Source organism: Mercenaria mercenaria, chromosome 14 (genome assembly GCF_021730395.1).
Source record: "Mercenaria mercenaria strain notata chromosome 14, MADL_Memer_1, whole genome shotgun sequence".
Classification (NCBI taxonomy): Eukaryota; Metazoa; Mollusca; class Bivalvia; order Venerida; family Veneridae; genus Mercenaria; species Mercenaria mercenaria.
This window is the reverse complement of record NC_069374.1, coordinates 29,003,862-29,016,480: the sequence shown is the minus strand read 5'-3', so window position 1 is coordinate 29,016,480 and position 12,619 is coordinate 29,003,862. Positions and strand designations below refer to the sequence as shown.

General features: G+C 39.6%; 1 protein-coding gene across 1 annotated transcript; it reads right to left on the bottom strand.

The window, feature by feature from the left end:
- Positions 1-2,341: 2,341 nt before the first annotated feature.
- On the bottom strand, positions 2,342-2,920 carry LOC123526722 (uncharacterized). Its single transcript, XM_045305970.1, has one exon. The coding sequence runs from the start codon at positions 2,918-2,920 to the stop codon at positions 2,342-2,344; it is 579 nt and encodes a 192-aa protein (XP_045161905.1).
- Between the last annotated feature and the right edge of the window lie 9,699 nt (positions 2,921-12,619).

Sequence of the window (12,619 nt, the reverse complement as noted above, 5' to 3'; positions counted from 1 at the left end):
ATGGCCGACGACACAATAAACTGAAGTGTTTTAACATGGAAAAATGGATAAGTAAGGCTTAAAATATGGATTTTGTAGTCAGTAAGTGAATCGTTTATAGAAAAATACATAAGCCGATGAGTTACTAAATATTTGACACTAAAATATCGCGTATGTATCGTAAAACACCGAAGAGCACTTGTGTTGTGAAAACGAAAGTAGGATTGATTTACCGGCACACTACACTACCCCCTCCTTAGCGAGGCAAAGTTCCAACTGCCTTGCTACATTTCCAATACAGTCAAAACAAATACATAATAACACATTAATTCAAATGCAAACATTTAAAAGTCATCTGTGATCAAATTTACTTTCAACAGTTAATGTCAGCTTTAAGATATATAGCACTTAGTGCCAGCTTTAAAAATACAAAACTAAGTTTAAAAGTTATAGTCTTAAGGAATGTCAAATGGCAGCTTCAGAAATTTCAATTATTGCTACTTCTGGAGAAATTCATCATCATGTAAATAACTCTCTTAAAGCACCTGAGTTCATTGATTGAAAGGTCGGGACCTAGGGTGCGATAATCCTGGTTTCCTCTGCCCAGCTCTATTTTCCTTATCTTGCACCCCCCTATTTTGTCCCTTCTCATGTCCTTTACCCTTGCTCTGATCATGCCCCTTATCCTTCTTCTGAGTTGACTCAACCTTGCGCTCCTCCCTTTTACCGTCTCTGTTCCCCTCTCCTTCTCCCTTCTGTTTTTCTTTCGTCATATCACGTGCCTGTTTTTCCTCCCTTAATTCTCTCACCTCCTTCCTAAGTTCATCTACTGTACTTTGTAGCTTGTTTATCAATGCTGCATTAGCAATTACTTGTTCCCCAATGATTTCCCCTGTCTTTCTTACCATCTCCCCAAGAATGTCAGTAAATCTCTTTTCTCGTTGCTCTCTCTCTCTTGAATCATAATCTGAATCAGTATCTGACTCTGATGAAGAGGATGATGATGATGATGAAGATGAAGAAGGAGACGGCAACTTGTACTTCTTAAGGGTATGACGTACCCTTTTTCTCGCTCGGTCTCTTCTATCACTTTCTTTCTGTGCCCTCCTTTTACCACCCTTCCTAACCTGAACCTCCTCTTGCCCTCTGTTATCTAACTGCTCTTCTCCCATTGACTCTTCTTCCTTTGCTTCAGGAACTTGCTGCTGACCTTCATCTTTCTCGCCTTCAACCACAATCTCCTTTAAACTTCCTCCTACTTCTATCTGTAGCTCATCCTCTGTATCCTTTACCTCCACTCCAGATACCACCTTTTCCTTCACCACCCTTAAGACTAAAGGCTCATCCAACATTGGTGTTGCAACGTATGTCTCTATGATCTCCATCTCTGCTTCCTCTACCCCCTCCACCTTTTCAACATAAGTGTCACGTTCAACTATTACTCTGAGGACCTCCGCCGCTTGCTCAGACTCTGTTTGCATACTGTCAAAGGATCCTCTCGTCAGGTCAAGAGGGTCCTCTGACTCCTCTCCCCAGCTAGCCATTCCAATCCCTGCCTCTCTCACTGCCTCCTGCACTATATCCACCTTTGGTGACAACTTATCTTGCTTGAATAGCCACCAGTTCATACTGTCTGCTTTAGACAACAGTTCAATGTCCTTGCTCCCTATAAGGTGAGGGTCTGGGTTACACACCAAGAACTGTCTGGACTCAGTAATTCCCTTCTCGGACATAACGTTTCTGTGTCTGGTGTAGGTGGTTACGTGTTTAAACAGAAGCTCCTTACTTCTGCAACGGAAAAGACAGAGCCTACACCAAAATGGCTCTTCATCATTGGGAACATGATACTTGTATACATGGTCTTCCATGCGTTGTTTGGTGTTGATCTCAGTCTTCCCCTTACTAAAGCAGTGTCGGCAACGGTAAGCTCTCCCTCTAACATGAGCAGAAGTGTTCCTCTCCATAATGCTGAAACGACAAAATACCACCCCATTTATTATAAGGCTTACAATACCAAGAGTTTGCCACCGACACCAAGGACCCTAGCGTAATATTCAACGTAATTATCTGGAAAGCATCGCAGCATACGCCAGTATATATGTATAGCTTTTTTATCTTCATCGCAGAGTTTGAGGAAACATCTCTTCGAAACACACAGCAGTAATAATGGATACGCCGTAAACATATTAAAAACAGTATCACATCTGTTCTATAACAACACACATTGTATTAAGTTGAATTTCTTTCTTTATTGGCAATAGGCAATATATTAATTTTATACAAACACAAATATTTATACACAAGTTTTTAGTTACTCACAGGTTGTCATTTAAACAACCAATTTTTATACAGAGTTGAATTTTTACACAGAAAGCGGGCTTTCTTTCAGTTTTTTCGTGGCGCTGGTCGCCCATTTAGGAGGGCTGGTTCCCTCATATTTCTTTAGCTTGTTGTGATGTACCACTCTTTCCTTGCCTTCTTTATTTAACTGCAGGACATAGTTAAGTTCAGATCTCTTTTCCTTTACAACAAAAGGACCATCAAAAGCTTTCTGTAATTTCGGCATTACTCCAACTTTCTTTGTTTCATGAAGACACCATACTAAATCGCCAACGTGATATGTATGAAAGCTAAGTTTCGAGTCGTAAATGTCCTTGCTGCGTTTCGCATGTACTGACAGATTTTTTCGTGCAACTTCGTGAGCTAGTAGCATTTTGTCACGCAGACCTTGAACATAATCACCATACTTGGGTGCAGTTGAACTAGTCGCGTCATAATGTCCAAACACCAGGTCAGCTGGCATTCTGATTTCGCGGCCCATGCACAGTAAGTTAGGAGTGAGGCCTGTCGATTCATTTGGAGATGACCTATATGCTCCTGCTAGACACCCCAGGTTAAGGTCCCAGTCTTCTTGTTCACCTACTAGGTAGGCCCTTACCATTTTTAAGAGGCTGCGGTTAAAGCGCTCTATTTGGCCGTTCGCACGTGGATTTCGTGCACTCGTGCGTGTTTTCCTTACTTGAAGCATATGGCAGAGTTCCTGAAAAAGTCTACTTTCAAACGCGGAACCTTGATCGCTATGTATACTTGAAGGACAGCCCCAGCGTGCTATGAAGTTGTTAAGTAAGACAGATGCACAAGTTTCTGCTGTCTGGTCGGGCACTGCAACGACCTCTACATATTTGGTAAAGTGGTCTGTCAGTATGTATCGGTTGCCCCTAGGCGTAAGTGGAAAAGGACCGGTGTAATCAATGGCCAAAACATCCCAAGGTGCCCCCCTGCTCTAAGTGTACCCATGGGTGCTCTTGGAGGTTTCGCAGGTTTCTTGTCTGCTGCGCACGTGTCACAGCTCCTGATGAATAAACTAATGTCTTGGCGCATTTGGTACCAATGATAATGTTGTGCTTTCTTTGCTTTTGTTTTCTTAGTCCCGAAATGACCTGAAGTTAAAGAACTATGCATTTGAAACATAACATCTTTCTTTAGCACGTGCGGCACGATGAGTTGTAGATTCTCACTAGTACTATCAGCAGCCTTGAATACTTTGTATAGGACATCATTTTGCAGCACTAGATTGTCCCATAAAGTCCAATAGTACCTGGCAGCATGGCTTTTTATATTAACTTCTTTGCTACTTGGTTTCTTATTTTGTTCCAAAGCAGTTATGAGATACGCGATATCCGGTTCATTACGCTGGTATGTCGCGACATTTTCTGGCAAGGCAGATCTAAGCCAGTTCCGACGCCCTACTTTAGCACTGGCGCCATTTCCAAGGCTGGATGTATCTGAATTGACTGCTCTTATGTCTTCAGCGATGGATGGATCGGCTTTCCTGTTGTTATCTGGCTGCTTTTCCGGGTTTTCACATTGGTACTGACCCTTCATTTGGAGAACCATATTTGCTGCTCTCTGGCGGCATTTATGACACGGTCCACACTTTAGCGGCTCGCTCATATCAACATCATCGCAAGTACAGTCCCTCAGGGTTTCGCATTGTGACAACGCATCAAAGTGGTCCTGTTTACTACCAGGACGGTACTGTATTTTGAAATCAAACTGCGCGATTATTTCAATCCATCTAGCTATTTTACCGCTCGGTTCTGAAAAGCCAAACTAGTGCTTGATGGTCAGTTCTCACTATGAACTTTCTTCCTAGAAGATACTGTCTGAAGTATTGAATGAAATAAATTACGGCCAAAAGCTCCTTTTCAGTGATGCAGTAGTTCTTCTCTGCTTTGTTGAGTGCACGACTTGCATACGCAAGGACTCGTTCGCGATTTTCTTGCATTTGCGATATCACCCCGCCAATTCCGACTCCTGAGGCATCGACGTCCAAAATGAAACTTCCAGCGTCATTCAGAGGGTATCCCATAACATCAGGGCTTATGAGAGCTTCTTTCAAACAGTTAAAGGCCTGTTCACATGATAAGTCCCATTTAAATTCAGCACCTTTCTTTGTGAGTTCAATAAGCGGTCTTGCTAATTTGGCAAAATCTTTGACAAAACGTCTGTAGTACGAACCGGTCGCGACAAATTGCTTTACGGCTTTACTGTTTGTAGGTCTGGGCCACTGGACTATTTTTGATATGTTTGCAGGATCAGGCTTTACCCCGTCTTTTGACACGACATGGCCCAAAAAGACTACTTCATGTTGAAACATATTGCACTTATCTGGTTTTAATTTCAGGCCAGCCACTGTAATTCTACATAATACCTCATCTACCCTTTGAATATGTTGTGCGAAGTCTTCACCATAACAATAATATCATCAATGTTTACAAGACAAGTGACCCATTGTAAACCCTGTAATGCAAGTTCCATGGTTCGTTGGAAAGTGCTCGCAGCGTTATTTAACCCAAATGGCATTCTAGTCATTTCGTAATGACCAAATTTACAACAAAAGGCGCTTTTAGGGATGTCCTCTTCTTTGAGAGGGATTTGAAAATAACCACTTGTAAGATCAAAGCTGCTAAAGTGACTCGAACCCGCAACTGCGTCTAAGCAATCCTGAATCCTTGGCAGAGGGAAACCATCTGGTTTAACTAGACTATTGACCCTACGATAGTCTACACAGGGCCTGATTGCCCCTGACTTTTTCCGTACTAAGACGATAGGACTGGCCCAAGGTGAAGTACTTTTACGTATGACACCCTTCTTCAGTAGATCTTCAATGGCAGACTTTTCAGCTTCTGCATGTGCTAGTGGGACTCTCCTTGGTCGTTGCTTGATCGGCGCCGCATTACCTGTATTTATGCTGTGTTCAGCTAAATGGGATACTCCCAGGTCCCATTCATCCCTGGAGAAGGTATCTTTGTACTTGAGTAGCAGTCCTGCCAAAACTCCCTTTTCATGTTCAGTCATATCTTTTGAAGACCTTTCGTGAAGTGATTTCAAATGTTCGGGTATGTCCTCAACTGAAGCCTCTGTACATGGCAAATTCTTTGTTTTTATGCTTTCTGTGGAACTAAGATTTATTCTGCTTACACTATATACATTGTCAATCTCATCTTTATGTTCCTGTTCAGCTACAACATTTACAATTCTTTCATTTTTTTCAGCTTTCCCGATTTGGGCATCTTGTCTAAGAGTGGCTTCCTTAGAAAATGGGTTCAATACACGGACTTTACACGTTGTGCCATTGTTTATGTCAACTAAGGTAGAGGCCATCATCAGTTGATAAGTATCTTTGAAGCTATCTGTTGGCTCGACAATATACTCAGCTTGCTTGTCGTAATCATCTTCTTCAAAACGCGATACGTAGACGTCGACTAACGTCTCTGTTAAACCAGGGATCGTAACGTCTTCAGCCACTAATACTTTTCTCATCACGTTATGCTTTCCTACCTGAAAACATGGTATGTCAACCCCATCTAAAATGATTTTGTTCTTACTTAATAAAATATCGGCCGCCCAATTTTCAACACCCCTCAAAACATCGTACCCAAGCAGCACATCATCTTCTATTTCGGCTACTCTAGCCTCTTTGATGAGCTCGAGTGTACCTAGTTTCATGGCGGATTCAGCTTTTCCCCAATCTTTTATGGGCGCTCCCCCAGCTCCCTTCAATATTGCAGTTTTCTGTAGGTTTGGCCTAACATTCTCATTGATTTTTTTATATACCCTTGATGATATGACTGTGCGTGACGCTCCAGTGTCTGCTGTAAACACCACTGGGACATTCTCTATACATCCCTTAATATATATCCCATCATAAAGACTTTTGCCCGTTCGGATATTCTTGGATGTTGGGGCCTCATTACTCTCATGCGTATAATTTGTATCGAATTGTTGGCCTATTTTCTCTAGTGGGACCCCCCTCTGGCCACAAGGGCTGGTCCTTTACAGTTTAAAGGACTCTCTTTAGCATTGTTTTTCGAGCTCGTAATAGGGTGCACGTTTAAGTTTTTCCTAACACTCGCTTTGCCTGGACAGTCACGTGCATAATGGCCTACTTGATGACAGTTGAAACATTCAACATGTCTGCTTGACGGTGCTTTACTTTGCCGCTTTTCATAAACTTGCTTGTTACTTTCTAATTTATCAAGTCTCTCTAAAATCTTTAGAAGAAGTTCACCTTGGTTGTCTTCACTTTTAATTGAACTGTCTTGCTTCTTAGAACCATTACTTTGCCTGTCAAAATTTCGGGAGGTTGACGTCTCACCATTTACTTTGCCTTTATTCTTTGTGGTTTGTACATAAACTTGCTGTATGCAGCCTTCATCACATGCCCTTCTCGTGCTATCACGATTTCTGCGTGTACTCCGGGTCTGTAACATATTCACAACATGAAACACAGCCTCGTCTATAGTCTCTGGTTCTTTATGAAACTCTACCTCGAATCTGACTTCATCATCCCTAAGCCCGTCTAAAAATCTACGTACCAAATCTTCATCACGTGTTTTACGGTCTCGGTAGCCGTGTGCCTTATCATACAAAAACTTAAGATCGGCCGCGAACTCTTCCGCAGTCTCACTTACTCGCTGCACCCGCCTACTAAATTTTGCAGCAAACGACCTTGAAGTCTCGATCACTCGGTACCGACTATTCATTTCGTTTACTTACTCTTTATAGTTGGATAAAACACCCGGATGTAGCTGCGAAAATACAAACTGTGCTGCATGACCCTCTATACGCGGCAGTAACTGGTCAAGTTTGTCATCATCCGACCAATTATATCTATGTGCTAAAGCTTCAAACCTAGCTAACCATACGGCCCAGTCTTCTTTTCCCGTGAAAGAAGACATTTTGAAACTATTCAAATCGTGCTGATGTGGCCTTCCATACCGGTACCTCGGATTTTCCGCAAAATCATCATTTATTGCTAGTCGCTCAAAACCGCGCTCGTCATCACGTGCAAAATCGTTAACACGTGGTCTATAACCACCTGTCAGATACTGCGAATTTACATTATCTAAAGGCCTTTCATGAGGGGGACTACATCTCTGGGGCAAAAATCTGCCTTGGTTGGTACGGTATTCATGAAAATTTCCCTCGGGAGGTACGTCGGCTTGACCATTTTGATTCGAGTCAAAATGTGTGTTTATTAGATCGCGACCTTCAGGATTAGGACAAGTAGAACGTTTATCACTTGATCCCTGGGTTTGTTTGAGGGACTTGATTTCTTGAGCCATATCTTTAAGACAACCTGTTATATCTTTCAACATGCTACACATTTCAACATTATTGTCATCGGAATGAGATCCACATACAAAAGATGTATTAACGCCAGTGTCCTCTCTGTTGACAGACCTATAAGAATCAACGGACATGGTATCGTCTTCACCGGACTGTCTGCACTGACTTTCTGTCTGCAACTCTGTATCTTTCTGATTGAAAAATATCGTGTGCTCACTGTCAACAGCTTCTATATTGTTCATGGTAGCGTTTTTCGACAAGTATATGGAGTGTAGAGTTCGTATCACTGGATCCGACTTGAAAAACGGATCCCACCGCTGCGTACCAAAAATGTTGCGAGCTGGTAACGCTCGCAGTGACGGATGTGTGTTTCTACTAAATCACACAGTCAGGCACATTTACTGTCAGAACATCAGACAGTCAGACAGACGGACAACGCTAAAACTGGCTAAAACTTTGACAGAGTGTCAAATGAAAAACGGACTCAAGGACGGACACAGAACACCACAAATGACTCCGCAGCTATGGGTGAAATAAATATAAGGGCTAAACTCAAGAAAATAAGTAAGAGCTCTAACGGTCTATGAAATTTATTTATGGTAAGATACTTGACTAGATCTAGTAAAATACCGAAATTTAACAATGTCGGCAACAAACAACTATTCAAAGCAACAATAGCATTATTCAAATATCAAGTGAGGTGTCGGTGGCTTACTAAATACAAGAATTAAGAATCCTATAAATCACTGGTATTTTTATCTACGATAAAATTAAGAAAACTGCAGAAAGTTTCCGGAAAATTACCAAACGAGATTCAGAAAGCTAAACCTTAAGAATTAACAAAGTATTTCTATTAATGCTTTAAAATTATTATGTTAAATTTAACGTATTATTACCAAATAAGTACTAAGGTATTTTATAATGGATTTATAGTGCTGAAACGAATTTCTACAGAAAGCTATGCCCAAGATCTTACTGGCTGCGGAGTGCTGTCAAACAGTAAACGCCGCCTTATATACGGGTACTTCAAACAAAATCAACAGTGTTTGAGATAGTTCAAGAAAAACTAACAAAGGGGCGCAAAAGTATTTCAAACAGTTCCGACACCTCAAACAGCAATAGAAAAGACGTACATGTGCACGGCTTAATAGCAGTAAAAAGATAATATTTCTGCGAACAATCATCATATAAATATAAAAGTACAATATAAGGAGTGGTAGTTGAATGTGCGCTAAAATATACGAATAAATAATAAAAGTTTTCGTCAAACAGTATAGACAGGAACCCCCTACTAGAAAAATGTACTAGATCTAGGAAACTTGATGACGTAAATAATAACTACTTGCACGTGTATGACGTCACGCCTAAACAGCATACAATATGGCGGACGACACAATAAACTGAAGTGTTTTAACATTGAAAAATGGATAAGTAAGGCTTAAAATATGGATTTTGTAGTCAGTAAGTGAATCTTTTATAGAAAAATACATAAGCCGATGAGTTACTAAATATTTGACACTAAAATATCGCGTAAGTATCGTAAAACACCGAAGAGCACATGTGTTGTGAAAACGAAAGTAGGCTTGATTTACCGGCACACTACACTATGTCGTGTTAGAATCGAAATAATAAGTTCCCAAGTGTGATTTATCGTAGAATAACCCGAGTTTTCCGTTCTTATGCGAAACAATATATCACTCAGGCTTACGGCCTTCGTGATATATTCTTACGCATAAGAACTCAAAACTCGGGTTATTCTACGATAAACCACGTTTGGGAACTTATTATTTCTTAATTACAGAACAGCCATATGACCATTGATTTGTATACGTGTACTGTTATGGCCATTCGTGTGAGCCTACAATTAAAACAGGTGTCTAATTTAATTTCAAGCACATTTTCAGGTTTTGATTATCTTAATACGTTTTTATTCCTTTAGATATCTGTATCTGCAAATTAGTTGATTGCGTATCATTCCAACTCATACATCAGGCTTGCTCTCGCTTCTGCTTAGGCATTGTGTAAATGCATTTTTGGTTCTTAAGGTTTGCTTTTTGTATAAATGTACAAGAGCATTTTGCTTTATGTGCGTGTATGCGTGCCTGTGTGCGTGTGTGTGTGTGTGTGTGTGTGTCGTGAAGACGTCCGCGTTGCAGTTTTGAAGCACGTCATTCCCTTTTTGATATTTTTGCAGATATTATATCATTTACTATAATGACAGTACAATTTATTATAATGAATACGATATCTAATCACAAACGTGAATAATGCATTTTTTTGTTAAACAGAAGAAATGAACATAATTGTGAATGATGTTATATTCGATCAAAGTAGAGGGCCTGTAACATCTTGCCTATAATGAACTATCCAAATTTACTAAAATATACTAACCTATAATGCGATTCGACAATGAGCATATTGTAATATATACAAAATAGGTAAGATTAAGATTTCGGAACGCAAATGAATTGTACAGTCAGGTTTAACACGAAAATTCTATAATATTAGTTCTATACTTTAGCGTTTAATCCCACTAACAAAAAAAGTCAAAATGTTTACGCCATTGACTTTATGATAACGGACTTATTTGCCCAAATATTAATAAATGTATGGTGCCATGTTTCTGCCCCGAGATAGCTAAATAACGAGAAAATGTGCAAATTTACGCGATAGAATACATGTATTTATTTTCGTGATAATTTTAAAACTTCTGTTGATACGTCCCTCGTTCGAGATCTTAATAACTATTCTGATAGTACTCTTACCGGTCATCCTTTATTGTGATATGGTTTCAAACAAGAGGATTGCGAGGCCCTAGATCAGTCACCTGAGTTTCAGACAGGATAGGGAGTTTGCAACTTTGGAAGAGGGCCATATTATGCTCCAGGTAGGCAGTAGAAGATGATTACATAAATTAGGGTGACAGATGACAAATCGTTCATATGCTTTTTAGGCCTTTTTAATTTGGTGGAAAAGATACACAGAGACCACTGTGGTATACAGAGGTTGCTTTGGAAGGTCTCTTTATATTGGCTATCTGCATCGAGCGGTTAATGCGATGAAGTTGTTATAGCATTTCTATATTTAGCTCTAGTGACTCCTATTTGGGAGCCGAGTGAGTTCAGGGGAAAAAGTTGTTTAAAATTTATTTCTAACTGTAGCAGCTCCTCTGTAACAGGTAAACATTTATATCCTTGTTCTACTTGTTTACTAGTTGCTACTCATTTACTATTGTTTACTACTCATTTTTTACTAGTTGTAAAGAATTATACTATGTGGACCTGTGACGAAGTTTGTAAAGCCCTTTCCTTTTTATTGAACAACATTTACATCAGGTTTGGGAATGCAGTTTTTAGACAAGTAATTGATATTCCCATGGGAAAAATTGTGCACCCCTTGTCGCAGATTTGTTTTTATATTACGGTATTATGAAAGAGATTTTATGTTGGGCCTTTCTCCAGATACACAGGCAGATATCATTACTGCATTTAATAGTACATCACGCTATCTAGATGATATACTTAATATGGATAATCCATTTTTTGCTCAGTTGGTGGAAACTATTTATCCCCGGGAGCTACAGTTAAATAAAACTTACAACTCGGATACTACTGCTTCATTTCTAGATCTACATCTCTCTATTTACGACAATTTTATATATACCAAAATTTATGACAAGAGGGATGATTTTAATTTTATCTAGCACAAACAGGTAGCGTTGACCAATCGGTGGAGTCTCAATATTTTCCACCTTGTTTGGATTTAGTTTCCAAGCTTCTCTTATTATACTAAACTACATTCGGGGATGCAAAAATACCGAAAACAATATAATCCAAAGTTTAAAATAACATATACTCCCATGCATTGAAACGTGCTAAGCAAATCTTTTCTTTCGAATTAACAAAAAACAAGGAAGAATATCCAACAGGGAAAGCCACGTTCTAAAAACGCAGCCTCCCCAAACGCGCACACGATCAACACACACACGGAGACACACACGCAGCACACACACACCCACACACACACGCAGCACACACACACACACACACGCACGCACGCACGCACACAAATGCACACACACAGCAAACACACAAGGACGAAACAAACAAACAAAGGAACACATAGGGGCACCGCCTTGGAACAGTCAGTGGCAAAACCACTACTGGGGAGCTTAAACCGGTTTAAGGTGCTAGGTAAAAATGGCGGCGTAAGAATTTTATGTCTCGAAAAGAGACCTTGAAAGAAGCGAAAAGGAGCAAATTCAGCGGGTAGTATTTAACGAACTGTAGTTTTCTGATATAAAAGTTAACACCTTTTTTCTTTCTATAGTAGCGATAAAGTTCTTCTGGGAAAATAAGTCTCTTAACATCTGATATGCTAGAAAATGTCTAAAATCATAATAAAGTAAGTGGATTTTATATGAAATAAAAAACAGCCGGATTTAGTGGTGTTCATCTTGTGAAATAAAAGTTTTAAAAGGACCTCGGACATTTTCCTATTCAGATTGCCTATCCGATTAAGGAAAAAGTGAAATAGGGATAGACTTCTGAAATTGCATAGTTACGATAGTTGAAGACCATTTCTTGATAAATGCGACTTCATTTTCCAAGTTTATGAACAAAAAAGAAGACTTTGTAGACATTTCTCATTCTCTTTTCTATTAAAATATGAACATAAATCATTTTTACGTTTTAAACATCTTTTCCCCCAGTGACGCAACAAAATAGTTTACATGCCTTTGTAAATAATTATTATATACGTATGCTGCAAAACATGGCACTTGGTCACAGGGGGGAAAGTGCTTAAAATTGGAAAAAACTACGTACATGGTGTCAGCAAAAAAATATTTACATAAATATTTGACACTTATTGAATGTGTTTCCTAAACTTTACATATCTACAGCTCTATTCATTTTTGTAAATATTTCAAGCACAGAAAACACTAAACTAAATAAATAGCGTCAAGTCAAGCTAGAAATCAGACAGACCTTAGGTACAAACTGTT